Genomic DNA, 15087 nt, shown 5'->3' with positions numbered 1-15087 from the left:
TAACCCTGGCACACGTGGCATTAACGCTTGCATTTTCAAACAAAGTAACAGCCGAGGAGATTTGCCTTATTTAATTGCTGTCAATACTCAGTTTACTACATGCATGTGTTCATGTGTAAAAACAGCCCTTTGGATTGCATTTTTAATACATCATAAAAAGCAATGTGTGAAAGTGGCCTCAAGGAGATGGGATTTACAATAGAACCTACTGGCATTGTAAGGGTTATCCTGACTATTACCATTGATTGGAGCTGCTTTATCAGGTGGATGCTCAGCATTGTGCACACACAGGTCACAGCGAGGTTTCCTCTGGTCGGAGAAGTGGCCGGCAGTGGTGTAGATGGATGGTGGTGGATAATATTGAGGTGAGGTCTAAGCCGCCGCTGTAATAGTCAATGTCGTTTTCTAAGAAGAATTTTCAGGGTGCGTTCATGTCCGGCAGTAGCGCCTGCGTTTTTCAAACTCCTCAGAACAGGGGTGTTAACATTGCATTTACAAAATACATGTGTTTTGTAAATGTAATGTTAACAGCAATGTAATCAGATGCATTTGAAAATCCATGTGTTAGGCCGGTGGCACACGTGGTGTTTTGAGCCTGTTTTTGGGCCATTTTTAAGCAGTCCGGTCAAAAAATGCATTTTTGAAAAACGGACGTGTGGGTGTGTTGGTGTGTTTTTTTTTTTTTTTTTTTTTTTTTAACGGACGGCTTAAAAACCTTCCAGAAATGGGTTCAAAATGCCACGTGTGCCACTGGCCTTACTGCCACATTTGACCACACACTTAATTGGTTTACTGACCATATAGCTGATCACATATGTGTGTTTGGCCGCGGTCACACGTACCGCTAGGCGTCTGTTCCTAATGCGACCCTAGTGCACAGGGGCAGTCCTTGGCCCAAACGCACATGCGTTTCCAGAGAAACGCATGCGATCGGCTTAACAATCGCATGCGTTTCCCTGGAAACGCATGTGTGTTCGGCCGAGGACCTCCCCCTGTGCGCTAGCGTCGCGTTATGACGGATGCCTAGCGGTACGTGTTACCGCGGCCTTTCTGTGGAAACGCTTGTGATTGGTAACAGCATCTAGTGTCTTTTTTAATGCAAGACCCTCGGTGCTGATTACCGTTTCTATAGAAAAGCATATGCAATCGGGCATGGCACCTGTGCACTTTCATTCTGTTTTTAAACCGAGTCAAAGCTTTAAGTGTAACCACACCCTTTTTAGTTGAGCAGTATGGAACACCAACCCACCTATAATTGGAGCCGCCGTATGCACATCTTATAGCCGCATTCACATGTTGCTTTATTGCAGGGGTCAGGAACCTTTTTGGCTAAGAGAGCCATGAACGCCACACATTTTAAAATGTTATTCCGTAAGAGCCGTACAATATGCACATGCCCCCAAGTAGATAGGTAGTTCCAGTGTCACAGGTGCCCCTGCAATCTACGTTTCGGATTATAGGCACACCCGTGCCCCTGTCCATGGTGGTGCCCCTTTAAGAGCTCACTCACCTCTCCACGTTCCTGCTGCCGGCCCGGCTCACCAGCGCATGCGCACCAGCACTCACTTATTTTAAGGCACAGTGCGACGCTGATTGGCGCTACCCAGCTCCCAGCATTCCCACGCCAGATCATAGTGCTTTATGTCTTCGAGGAAGCTTTCCACAGTGTTTCCTTCCCAAGTGTTGATCTCCCGTTGTGACCCCGAACCTGTTCCTGATTCTGCTCCTTCGCTGCCAGACCTCTTTCTCCATACCTGACCTTGCATCATTCCCGTCTGCCTTGACCTTCTGCCTGTTCCTGACCATGAGATTGCCTAATGATACTGTACCTTGACCTTGGCTACCACCGTGGACATTCGCGCCTGTGGAATGACCTGGTGGTACCACGCTGCAGCAAGACCATCCTGCTTTGCGGTGGGCTCTGGTGAAGACCGGGTGCCACTTAGGTTCCGATCCCAGGTGTCTGCTTACATCATCATCCGCGGCGGTCCAGGGGGTGCACTACTCCAAATCCGGACACCCACCACATGCCTCCCTGCAGCCAGCTCCTCATCGCTTCCAGGCTCTTCTCTTTGACCCAGGCTAAGACGATGGTGGCGATGGCACCTGGGTCATACAAAGAATGTAGGCAGATGTAACATCGCTGCCTGTGTCCAGTGATCAGTCAAAGGGACACAGCCATCACTATTTATTAAAGATCTGCCTGAGAGCCAGATGCAGCCAACAAAAGAGCCGTATCTGGCTCCCGAGCCATAGGTTCCCTACCCCTGCTTTATTGGATGAACTTTAAAAGTGATCCGAGGCACCAACCATAACACAAGGAGGTAACTTTAGATGTTGAGCAGACCTGGATGTTCTGGTGAGGGACCTCTGTGTCTCCTTCTACAATGATTGATTCTCCGTGTTTTATGACATTCTTGCACATGAGGTTAAAGAAAACACCTTGAGGTAGCAGCAATTTCTGATGTTAAGCAGAAAACCAGTGACTTGAGCAAATGCTTAGAACTGGGTGACGTTAACCCCAGAATCTGGAGTGTCCTTGTTCTGGTTATAGTTGTGCGTGCAAGACTGCAGGAGGAAGTAGAAATGAGATTCTCTGCTTCAGACATAACTTGTTCCTTGGATACGCTGTTCATGGTCCTGTCACCACACAATGAATAATTGGGTTTTTGACCTCTGCAGCACCAAGAAAGGCAATGCTTGTATGGGTGGTACAGTGCCAGGTGCCACAGTGAACAAGCTGTGCCGCAACCCTTCAATCCCTTGTGCCAGCTGCTCGTGGGGACCCATTATTCATAGCTTCATTTTTTTAACTAATATGTTGCCCTTTGAAAGTAATATCAATACACTGCTCTTCCACACCAGGACTAGTACAGTACATTGGTGAGCGCCAGTGCAAAATATTTTGAGACTGGATTATCTGTAAGGAACAAAAAAGCCTCTAATTCACATCTGAGGTTCTACAGAACTTTATGGCATATACTTCTACTGCTAAGAGCTCTGTCCCCTAACAGGTCTTTCAGCAACTACTTCTCTTTTCCACCACTTGTGGTGCGATGACCCATTGTTTTGCGTTTACAAATGCAATGCAAACGCCCAGGTGCTGGTTACTGCTTGCATGGAAACCCTTTTGTGATCTGGCCGAGCCCTGGTGTTTTCATTGTGTTGGTCCAAAGCCTTGTGTGACCTCAGCCTCTTCCCTTATGCAAAGCTGACGGCAAGGCAACTCCTTAGGGTGATGCCACACATGGCATTTTGAACCAGTGTTTTGTTTTTTTGTTTTTTTTTTGTTTTTTTGCAGTACGTTAAACGCCTGTGTTTTTGACCAGTTTTCATTAGGGGTGAAACTGTTCTCAACCAAACCATTGTATGCCCAAATAGTTGTAACTAATGTTACCCTGGTCATATTGCTATTCCTCATTCAGGAGCCACACTATGGCCACCACATTGTTCATCCAGTTGACCCTTTTCATATTGTCTTCCAAAATCTACTAGCCTGCCCTCTAACCACTTGTATTCTGACTTATTTTTGCAGTAATGGATTCCAAGCTGTTTCTATGTGCCTGGGCCTTCCTGTGGCTAGGAGGTAAGTATACTTCCAGTAACCCCTGGATGATCTTGCTATAGGTTTCATTCCTATTTTGGCCTAATTAGCTAAAACATTAACCGACTATAGTAATAAATGATGTGCTACTGTTTATGCCAACTCAGTATGTCATGATAGTCTAATGTGGGAGAGGTCTAGGAATGAATGCACACTTTGGAACCCAGTTCTTATGATTGCTCATGGTCCACAAACAATCTTCATTTCCTGAACTTTGTAGTACATGCTTGGGTTATGTGAGGTTGGAGGGTGCTACCCTTGTTTAATGGTAACTAACTCTACCCTTTCATCCTAGGCTTTGCTGTAGCTCAATATCCTGGCACTGACTTTGCCTTAGTATTCATGCAGAATGCTCTCACTACTGAAGGTACACCACAGTTGGAGCTACTTCTCACATCATTCTTTCCTGGTACAAAAGTGAACATCCAACAGCCCATGCAAAATTTCAGCAAAGTAGTTTCTTTAAGTACTGGTATTCCAACACCAGTTGAACTACCAAAGATCTTTGAGCTCTCGTATTCTGTCCAATCAAACATGACTGTCCGTATCACCTCCAACAATCCTATTTCTGTAGTGGCAATTAATAAGAGACCCCCTTCTATAGGTGTAGCAGTTCTATCTCCAATCTCCCATTGGGGAAATGAGTACTACATTATGACACCGGACTCTAAGCCAGGGATTTCCGTTGGTCAGATGGCCATTGTAAATGGCCCGAAAAGAAACATTATTTCAATACTGTTGACTGGTTTGGTTCAGCTGGAAAATACCACTTACCCCCCAGGGGAACAGCTCGATCTAACTCTTGAACCTTGGGAATCTGTACAGCTCCAGACCAATCAAAGTTTGACAGCTACTCACCTTTGGTCACAAGAGGTCGTGGCAGTGTTTTCTGGACTTGGTTGCATTGGAGGCCATGGTTTGTGTAATCATCTCTACACACAGCTTCCTGCCAAGGCGGCCTGGGGTTCTAACTTTGTATTGCCACCTTTGTCCTTCCCAAACCTTGGCAAAATTACTATTGTATCAGCAAGTGACACAGAAGTGGAACTGAGTCTTGGGAATGACACAACCAAGTTGATGGTGGGTCGTGGAGGGAAGCAAGAGTTTGAGGTTGACACAACCAACTCTGCGGTCATTACAAGCTCTCGAAATATTATGGTAATTCTTGATTTTGGCGTGTCTTCAGGCATATTTTATAATCTTCTGCCAATGCAGACTTCATGTGTTGCCTATTCTATTGTTTCCATGCCTGAATTTGAGAACAGCGTTCTCCTGGTTGCACATGAAGAGACTAAGGAACAGTTGGAGCTTGATCGACGTCGTCTACTTGAGTTGACTTGGAAAAACCTTACTAATTCTGAACTAATTTATACAAGTCTTCCTCTACCTCCTAATGAGGGATACCACTTTATATATAACCATGGACAGGACTTCAGTTTGGTCTCCATTGGCATTGGAAAATCTGGTTCATATGGATTACCTGGAATATGCCTGGATAAAGGTAAGGTTACTTGCAAGTACTACTGTATGGATAGCTTATAATTTAAAAAAAATCTTAAAAGGAAGTTGTTACTTAATTATGTTAAAGTAAATTCCTGAAAAGGTCAACCATTGTTAGTGTTCTTGCTTCTCATATCCTGGTAGACAACTCTTTGAACTATACAGTAGTTATTTGTGATGCTTGTGCTTTTGTCCATTGCGCAATAAACAGTCCATGTGATCTGACCAGCACATGGGTCCAAGTTCATGGACTGGGCACCTTTTTGTGTAGAAGGGGCTGGGGCTACAGCTTCATTGCCTCATGCACAGTAGCCAGATTTCACCGGCTGTAGCTGTGACCCTACTGACGTATGGAAGGAAAGCTCTGAGGAGGACCTGGGCTGATGTGGGTGAGACTATTGCAGAGGAGAACATCAGCTTGGACTAAATAGATCAAAAGTAAGATTATTTGTTTATATTGACAGCTGGTTTCATCCATTAACCAAAGTTGGTGGCTGTTCTGAGTTTACATAGCCCTACCTGACATATCTTTTTGTTTCCTGACCTGCCCATATTGAACATGCTCAGGGAAAGGGGGGGGGATTAAACCATTTTAATAAATTGCTAACTATTGCCAAATACCATGAATAGAACTTGAAGTATTGTGGGCTTGTTCTCGTGCAATGAGTTATTGAGTTAAATGATCATATTCCAGCTAAATATTTAATTTAGTTTTTCATATGTCTACACTGATAATGAGACACCCAATCTGTATCCTATGGTAGACCACCACTGATGTTGTTGTATGTTATTATATTGTTGGGAAATGGTACTCCTCTTTAACCCTACACCAAATGAAGGGTAATTGGTGATGTGCTGACCAACCTGCTATGTCAGATCCTCTGTGTATGCATCTACATTGTACTTTTGGTGCCCTCTTATGATTAACTTTTTTACATTTCAGTATACCTCCTCTGCCAGTTTGAATGTGCAAATGCAGTCTGCAATATCCATGGTGACCTGTCCGATTGCATTTCGATGACCACTCAAACGTGCATGGCCTGGAGCGAAACTCACTTGTTGACCATCTATAACTCCCATATGCGTGGAATAGAGGACTGTCCTCATGTTCTCATTCATTCCTATGGTGATGACTTGAGTTTACGGCCATTTAGCGTTGAAAGAGAAGCAATTTCTGCCTTTATTATAACAATAAGGGTTTTTGGCCAACTCTTGAAGATCTCAACTGAAGATCATGGAGCAGTCTTTGTGAGTTGATATCAATATCTAAAACTAAATGTAAAGTTGTGCTTGGATTCTCCTACTTGTGATGTGCACTTCAATTGCCAAAATTTCTTTTATTTTCTTTTAGATCAATGATGTAAAGCTGTATACTCCAATAAGTGTCCTTAATGGAAGCCTTAATATAACACGACTCGGATTTGTGGCCACCATGGTAAATGTCTCCTTTGGTCTGCGTGTCATAATTGGTGATAGTGGATTCATCCATCTACAGTTTCCTGGACGTTACTATGAAAGTTTGTCTGGAGACTGCGTTGCCCAACCTTCCAGGAGGAAGATAAGGGGACCGCTTTATCCAGGTCTATCAGTACTTTGTGAACCTATGCTCGTGGAGGATGAGAACCAATGCAGTAATAAAAGTTCTATGGCAGATTTAAATTGCCAAATATTATCAAAGTCTAACATTTTTCATTCCTGTCGCTCAATAATTGATCCAAGACCATTTATCGAAAGTTGTAAATCTGAAGTCTGCAGTGGAGCTTCGTCTTGTTCAGCCATCGAGTCTTACGCTTTGGCTTGTGCCATATATGGTGTCCATCTGGAGGGATGGCGAAATATCAGCCATTGTGGTAAGTTACTGAAGGTATGAGTAATATGTATTCTGATACCTTCATCTGAAGTTTTTGGGAATTTTTTTTTAACTTTTGCAGGTCTTCAGTGCCCCCGCCATAGCCACTATGAAAGCTATACTACTACTTGCCAAGCATCTTGTTCAGAATCCCAAATTTCCACTTGTGATCCCAGCTTGTTCTTTGAAACCTGCTTATGTGATGAGGGCTATGAAGTAAGTGCAGGGAGCTGTGTAATAAAAAAAGAATGTGGTTGCTTTTGGCAAGGGAGCTATTATCTCGAAGGAAAAGAATTTCTCACTAAAGATTGCAAGAAAAAGTGTCAATGTTCAGGATCAAAAATGGTGTGCCGCGATGTAAATGGTTGCCATGTGGGCAATAAATGTGAACTGAGGAATGGCTTATGGTCCTGCCAACCCCTGCACCGAATGTCATGCACTCTGTACGGTGACACTCATTATACAACATTTGATGGTAATTCCTACACCTTCAATGGAATATGTGATTCAAGAATGGCTGGTCTCTGTGCGAACTCTTCCGATCTGGATGCTTTTGAGATCCACCTGGTCAAAGACCAACATTCGGGAACATCTGTTCAAGCTGTTAAAATTGCAGTATATGGAAAATCTATCCTAATGAGTCCAAACTTTGATGGAAAAGTAGATGTAAGTCTTGCATTTTTTTTTCTTTTTACTTCATTAAAAAAGGCAATGAAATGTGGCTTTGAGAACCATGGCTTGAACTTTTTCTTTTCCTTCTTAGGTGAATGGTACATTGTTTTATACCCCATATGTAGTTGACACCAGCCTTCAAATCTATAGGAGTAACCATGGTGCTGAAATTCTTCAGACTGACTTTGGCCTGGTGGTTTCATTTGACCATATGAGGCGCCTTCAGATCAAGATTCCAGACCCTTTTGTGGGAATGGTTTGTGGATTGTGCTCTTCCATGGTTGACAGAGTTTCCAAGGGTCCATTGTGTCAGGATTATTGTCAAGGTGTCTGTTCACAATGTTTAAATGAGAAAATTCTTCCAGGAGCTGCAATGTCTTGTGAAATAATTAAAGACCCCCAGGGGTTCTTCAGAGAGTGCCATCGAAGAGTTCCACCAGACCATTATTTTGAGTCGTGTGTCAATGACCTGTGTTCTAACGTCAGCTGGTGTCCAACACTTTATGCCTATGCTGCTGCATGTCGGGAAATGGGTGCTGAGGTCTACCCATGGAGGCAAGAAACTTCTTGTGGTAAGGACCAACATTTTGTGTGTTAAAGGGGTTATCAGGGTGTAAACATTTACTTGGGGCTGGGGTGTGCTATTTAAAAATGCTTACCTCATACGGCGCTGCTGATGTCCCGTGCCGCGGTCCGTCTCCTCTGTGCGCCGGTTTCTTTACAAGGGTGCACAGGGAGCTTCTGGCCGGCCGGAAGCTCCCAGAGCTTACAACGCTGAGAGATGGGGACGGATCTGAGTAGCCGGTCACATTGCCAGCCGAAAGCTCCCTGTGCGCGGCTTCTGTGCCCCTGTAAACAAGCTGCGTGGGACATCACCGGCACTGGAGGAGACAAGTACATGTTTATTTTTTTTAAATGGCCAGGCACTAAGTAACTTTTTATAACCGGCTAACCCCTTTAACTAGAGTCCCTAAAGTGCAACAATTCTTCACGAAATCAGACACCATTTAAAAAAAAAAGTATGCTTGCAGGTGTCGACCGTTGTAAATCGCTGAAAGTTATCTGCACACATTGCGGAAAATCTGCAACATTATGCAGTGGCATTCAACGGAATGTAATTTGGAAAACGTAATTGTGTGTGTGGTGGGGGGGGGGGGTTAGCTTTACTTGCATCATTCTCATATATTTTCTTTTGTTCTAGGTTATGAATGTCCACCAAATTCCACCTACACCGGTTCCAATAGATGTGTTTCTAGCTGTCAATCGTCTTGTTACAACACACTTCCCATTACTTGTGTTTCCGAATGTCAAGACGGTTGTCAGTGTAATCCTGGCTACGTCCTTAGTGGGGACCATTGTGTTCTTCCTGAAGACTGCGGATGTTATAAGAATGGCCAGTATTGGAAACCTGGTTCCATCTTCTATGATGATCAGTGCCGAAACAAATGTTCCTGTTTAGATGGTGGAATTGTCTGTGAAAGTCATAGTTGCACCTTGGACGAGGAGTGTACCGTTGTAATGGGTGTCAGAGCTTGCTATCCTTTGTCATCCACCTGCTCGACATCGGGACCAACCTTTCTCACCTTGGATAAACTTAGTTTCCCCTTCAACAATAGCTGTTTGTTTGTAATGGCCTCTTTAAATAGTAGCAAGCAAGTCAATTTTGAAGTCCTTTTGCGAAGAAAAGCATTGAGTGGTGGTGAGCTGCCAAGTGTTCAAGAGGCCATTGTGAAAATACATGGCTATGAAATTGTATTAAATATGCAAAGTGAAGGTCCCAAGGTAAAAATCTTATTTTGTCCTAATCCTAGATATCTATTATATAAAATATATTTATTTATTTTTTTTTTTTGTGCAAAATGATTGAAATGGGTTGTAACCTTTTTTGTCATAAGCCCATTTTGATAAGTTTATAAAAAAAAAAACGCGCTCCAGATGAGAAAAGCGATTAGTTTGACTTTTACAAAAATTTGGGTGGGAAATAACGTTTGCAGGAATTCTAAATGGGTAAATAGGTATGCAAAAGCTGCATCGTTCTATTTACTCAGCAGTTATGAGAAGGGTATTTTATATATAGAAAAAGGCACACATATGATGTGAAATGGCTGTGTAGTTCGTGGTTAAAGGGGTTGATTCACTACAATTCCACTTTTTGGGTCTTTTTTATTTTCTTTCCCCTTTTAAATGTGATGGCATTTTTACGGGCTTCATTTAAATGGGGGGGGGGGGGGGGGTAGACCCTCTGGTTCATAAAGGGTCCTACTTGCACCAGACTTTAGGCACCCTGTGAATCCAAGGTTTTAATGGTGAGGACGGCCACTTGGATCATGGATTGACTCTTTCCTGTTCTCTTTTTCCTGTAGGTCAATGGTGCTCTGACAAACTTTCCCGTTGAGTTGTCTGATCAAGTGGTCTTTTACAAAACCCCTTTCAACATTGTGATGAAAACCAACTTTAATCTCTGGCTTGTCTTCAACTCTTCAATGGTCTCCCTTAATGTTCCAATTAAATATGTAGGGAAGGTTCTTGGTCTCTGTGGCATGAAAAATGTGTCTGCTGAGAACATCACCAACTTGCCAACTGAAAACCACATGTCCCTTTGGAGCTCCTATGTAGAACATAACTTTTGTGCTTCTGGAAATGATCCTTTCAATGCAACAAAGTATTGTGACCTTATAATGGAAGATTATGGACCATTCCAAGAATGTCATAGCATCCTTGGTCCCCAAGGCTTTTATAATAACTGCTTGTCTGCTCTGAATGTGAATGAAGATGACCTGTTCTCAATCTGTAAAACGTTGCACCACTATGAGCAGGCATGCAAATTGGCTGGAGCAACAATCCACCCATGGAATGATGAAACACATTGCCGTGAGTTTTATTTTTACAAATTGTCTTTCTGATGTCTGGCTTTTCTCCACTCTAACCAGTTGCATTTCCTAAACAGAGCTTCAAGAACCTCCATTTGAGACATTAAACTTATCGGCTACTTCACCTACCTCAATGACAGATCTGCCTTTCTCAACTTCACCAACTACTTCACCAATTCACCTGGAATGTCTACCTCGCGTTGTCCCACTGGCCTGTTCATCTCTAGATAAAACCAGTTGTCTTTTTCAAGCTCCAAGCTTTCCTAGGATCAATAATTTGTCATCTCCTTTAACATGTAGCTGGTCTCTGGCTGAAATCTGCAACAATGATACAGAAGTGGAGAAGTTTTCTGTTCTGCTCCACTATGATCTTGGAAACCATAGTTTGGAGAGTCTTCATGTTGAGGTGTATGGACTGAAGATCATCGTGCCAAGGATGTGGGAAAATGGTGTATTGGTAAGAGGAGCATTTGATGGGCTATAGAAAAATGGCAGAAGCAAGACTGCGCTCATAGGGTCATATTGTTTGGTTTCAGATGTTTAGTATGCTTTAGTGATTGCTCACCTGGTCGAGTTGTGCTCAACAAGGCACAACTCTAGTGTTTGATTTAAAGGACGATGGTCAGCGGTGCAGCTTGATGGGTTTTTGGTGTGTTCTCCAAGCATGGGGAGCTAAGCCGATTGGAGTCAAATGGTGGGCGCTCAACAAGACCGGGTGTATTCTCTCCAAGTCTTTATTAGTATTTAAAGTGGGTAACAAATCCTCACAACTCATTTGGGGGAGCCAGGGTCCCCTTTTGGAGAGAATACAGTCTTGTTGTCGCCCACTGTTTCTGACCCTCCTGAATCTACTTTAATAGGCTATATCAATGATCTGTAATACTGTGTGCGCACTTTGAGGCTAGTTTCTCTTCAACCAATTCTGTTTTACATCCTGTGTGTGTTGGGTCTATAGCAGTGGAGGCGAACCTATGGCACTGGTGCCAGAGGCGGCACTCGGAGCCCTTTTTGTGGGCACCCGGCCAGCACACCAGGTAGGACTCAAAGAATCTTCCTGCAGTTCCAAGCAACTTAAAAGATGCTGCTTTCAGTCATATTTTGATACTTGCTTTGCTACTTGGGACTGTAGGAAATGGGAGCATTAGACAGCATCAAATTATTTTTGGAGGACCTCCTGCTGGCCCCACTATTCTCTGAGTACAGAGGGAAACTGGAAAGAAGCTAAAATGATGAACATTTTCCATTGTTGCTGTCATCAGCCCAATATGATTGAAAGTTGTTGAACAGGGAGCAATAAGTCACTGCTTTAATTTCTGGTTGGCACCTCATGATAAATAAGCAGGGTTTTGGGTTGCAGTTTGGGCACTCTGCCTCTAAAAGGTTTGCCATCACTGGTCTATAGTATAGTATAGACGGAAGTGCTTAATTACAAGTTAAAATTTTTCTATGCCATATTTTGCGAAATGTATCTGCTAGTGACTTCCAGTATATAGAGTGGTAACTTTTTTTTTTTTTTTTTTTTTTTTTTTTAATATTTCTTTTAGGTCAATAATGTGACAGTAAGTCTACCTGCCTGCCTTGTTCCGGGCAAGCTCCAAATAAGCATTGAAGGCTCCAGCTTGATCTTGAACACGGCTTGTGGGCTTGCCATAAAGTATGACCATCATGGTTTTATCCTTGTACAGATTCCATTCATGTACCAAAACTACATATGTGGTCAATGTGCTCAAAAGGAGCCGCATGAGAACCAGATTAAATTCACAAGTGAAATGTCAAATAATTATTCGGAAAACCAATGTTTAACAGTAACCAAGGAGCCATGGACCAGGAATGAAGACGACTCTACCAGTCCCAACTACTGTAGCATGTTTCTGGGGAACGAAAGCCCGTTCAGAGACTGCCACCGTGTCATCAACCCTGATCGCTTCCATGATGAATGCCGGTTTCATGTGTGTCAGGATCTTCAGCGTGGTGAAAGCGGAGATGAGGTTGCCTGTCGTGATCTTGAAGAATATGTTACCTTGTGTCAGCTACAATCTGTGACGATCAAACCCTGGAGGAATGAGAGCTTCTGCCGTAAGTTTCCAAACTTATATCCGGTCTTGGGTTGAGTTGTGTATGAAATATATAGTTGTATTTATGTGGGGTTGCCTGATTTCCAGAGAATATTTTGAGTTTTGTAACTCCATTTATCTTCTATTAAAATCAATACTTTTTAGGTGGGATGCCTTCAATTCAATTTCATTAGGAATGTTGTTTAAGGTATATTGTATAACATGGACTGAGGACTCTTGACTTCTCTTGTGAGTTGTCTTCTCTTTGGAACATAAGATGTGGTGGAACATGCTAAATGCGAGGTCTTAAGACTCAGCATGGGGTCCAGTGGAATGACTAGACGACAGATTCTTGATTTTTCTGTCTAAAAGCGAAGCCTAGTTTGACTCCTTATAAATGGGTAGCTGAATGTTCTATGCTTCTATGACCGAAAACCTCTTGCCACTCATTGTGTATTCCAATGTCCGTCTTTTTCTTTTCAGCGTTTGTATGTTCCCCTCATGGGACATATGAGCTCTGTACGAGAACCTGCATTCAGTGTCAAAATGGAGAATGCTTGGGACCTTGTCAGGAAGGCTGTAACTGTACGGAGGGTTATCTGTGGAATGGAATCGGCTGTGTTCCTGCTGACTTGTGCCTTAAAGTGAGTAGATTATTGCTATCTCCAACAATGTTCACTAAGCCTCATACCTCTGGCTGTTATGTCGAACACAGAAACAAAATTGTTGGCTGAACACTTGCCCCATATATATCTTACTCCGAAAAGACCCCAGACAAAGTCTGTTAAGCCTCATGTGGGATAAAATTTGTAGGTGGGGCAAAAGGGGGCTCCTGCTGGAGCTACTTATAAGGTGAAGGAAGGACTTGATTGATGTCTTGGGGCATCCATTTTAACAATGCAAAACGGTATAGAAGAAAATCTTAAGACTTGTATTCAATATTTATTTTTTTTCTTTGTAGAGAATTTCTCCCTCTGAACCTGAATACCTGAACTGTGACTCAAATTCAACATCCCAAAGCCTCTGTCGCTTCTGTAGCTTTCATGATAAACCAATCTCAACATTTGGAAATGTCTCAAGTCTCACAATGGGAAATGGTGTGTATGATATTCTCCGCAAGTGTGACGACTCTACTCCAAATTGGTTGAGAATTGCTCTACATGTGCGATCGCCTAAACCTGCTAAGCTCCATATCTTCTATGAACGAAGCTTCATCACCATTCACTCGACACTAGAAGTCTGGGTGAGTAAAGAATTGCAGGAGAAGGCTAGTGGTTGCTTTGGTCAAGAAGGCTAAATGTTTTACTTTTGATTTTCAGTTATTGTAGTATCAAAAGTTAATTTCTTGTGGCCACTTGGGCCCCTCTTGCTTTGACCCAGTAGAATGTGTCATTACTAAGTATCTGTTCTACACTAGGTAAATGGTAAACTGAGGGTCCCACCTGTCACACTGGCTCCAGAGCTCTACGTTGTCAAATCTTCAGACATGGTGACTCTAGGCCAGCCCGGAAATCTGCGTATTACCTTCAGCTCTGCAGGAGATCTGAAAATTGAGGTGGCACAGTCTCTTTCGGCAGAACTTTGTGGAGCGTGCACTTTTGGAAATCCACTTCCAATGCAGAATCAAACATTCTCCTTGGAATCTTGGTTGACAGAAGACCTGTTATGGTAAGTTTTAATGTAATGCAAAGACTTGGTGAATAATTTAAGTAAAGACAGAGTATGAAGGTAGAGTCTAAACTATAGGTTTTATAGATTTTATTTGCGAACATTTCACTAATTTTATTTCCCTCTTTCTTTTAGACTCTGATGCATCACTACCGCTCTACTGCTCATTTGGTCAAATAAAAACTTTTTTTACAACCTAAAGTGTGTTCTGCTTTTGTAATGTAATAAAATTCAGTTCATTAATCTCTGTAGAACATGTTCTCTATAGAATCCCATAATGGCAGTTTTGTGTAAACTGTACAGAAATGTCCATCCCTGGACAAATAAACAGGTCTAACGCAATTGCAGGGGTGCAGGATTTATCAGTGCATACAAGCTCTGAAATTAGAAGTGGTTCCTGGTGACAAAAATAGTGGTGTAGAGGGCAAGTGGACTACTTATAGACTGCTTCAGTCCTATGCCAGGTTGGATCTATAAGAAGGCCAGAACCTCCTCGTAGATACAGTGTGGAAAAAAATCCTACATTGGTGCACACTTCTATTGTAGATGGGCAGATTTATAGATCATCCGACAACCGGATAATCCTTTATGATTCCTATTGAACATAATCCCAGATGGTCAATGTGCTAGCAATTTTGGTTCCCCAACAGTTGGAATACCTTAGTTGGAACCATTGGTTAAAATAAAGCTTCCAAGTTTCGGGGAAAAAAAATGGTTGCTATATTTCAGGAAATGGCGCCAGACCAATCCTTTGGTTTGGGGCTGTGTTGCTGATCAACACCTATAACAGACAGGATGTATAATGGGAAGAAACTTGTAGAGAGGAGATGCCGTCTTTTCGTAAAGATTAATTTTCAGCAGGTGTAACTA

General features: G+C 42.7%; 1 protein-coding gene across 1 annotated transcript; it reads left to right on the top strand.

Moving 5' to 3' along the window:
* Window positions 1–221: 221 nt before the first annotated feature.
* On the top strand, window positions 222–14412 carry LOC140134642 (IgGFc-binding protein-like). The gene is made up of 15 exons (XM_072155107.1): window positions 222–365; window positions 3536–3586; window positions 3900–5105; window positions 6048–6352; window positions 6456–6954; window positions 7036–7619; window positions 7717–8197; window positions 8827–9407; window positions 9989–10496; window positions 10573–10952; window positions 12040–12571; window positions 13033–13193; window positions 13511–13792; window positions 13967–14217; window positions 14353–14412. Coding segments are annotated over exons 2-15 (5820 nt in total). The 5' UTR covers window positions 222–365; window positions 3536–3537; the 3' UTR covers window positions 14354–14412.
* The last annotated feature ends 675 nt before the right edge of the window (window positions 14413–15087 follow it).

The sequence above is a fragment of the Engystomops pustulosus genome, chromosome 6 (assembly GCF_040894005.1).
Source record: "Engystomops pustulosus chromosome 6, aEngPut4.maternal, whole genome shotgun sequence".
NCBI lineage: Eukaryota > Metazoa > Chordata > Amphibia > Anura > Leptodactylidae > Engystomops > Engystomops pustulosus.
This window is presented reverse-complemented; position numbering and strand designations above follow the sequence as displayed.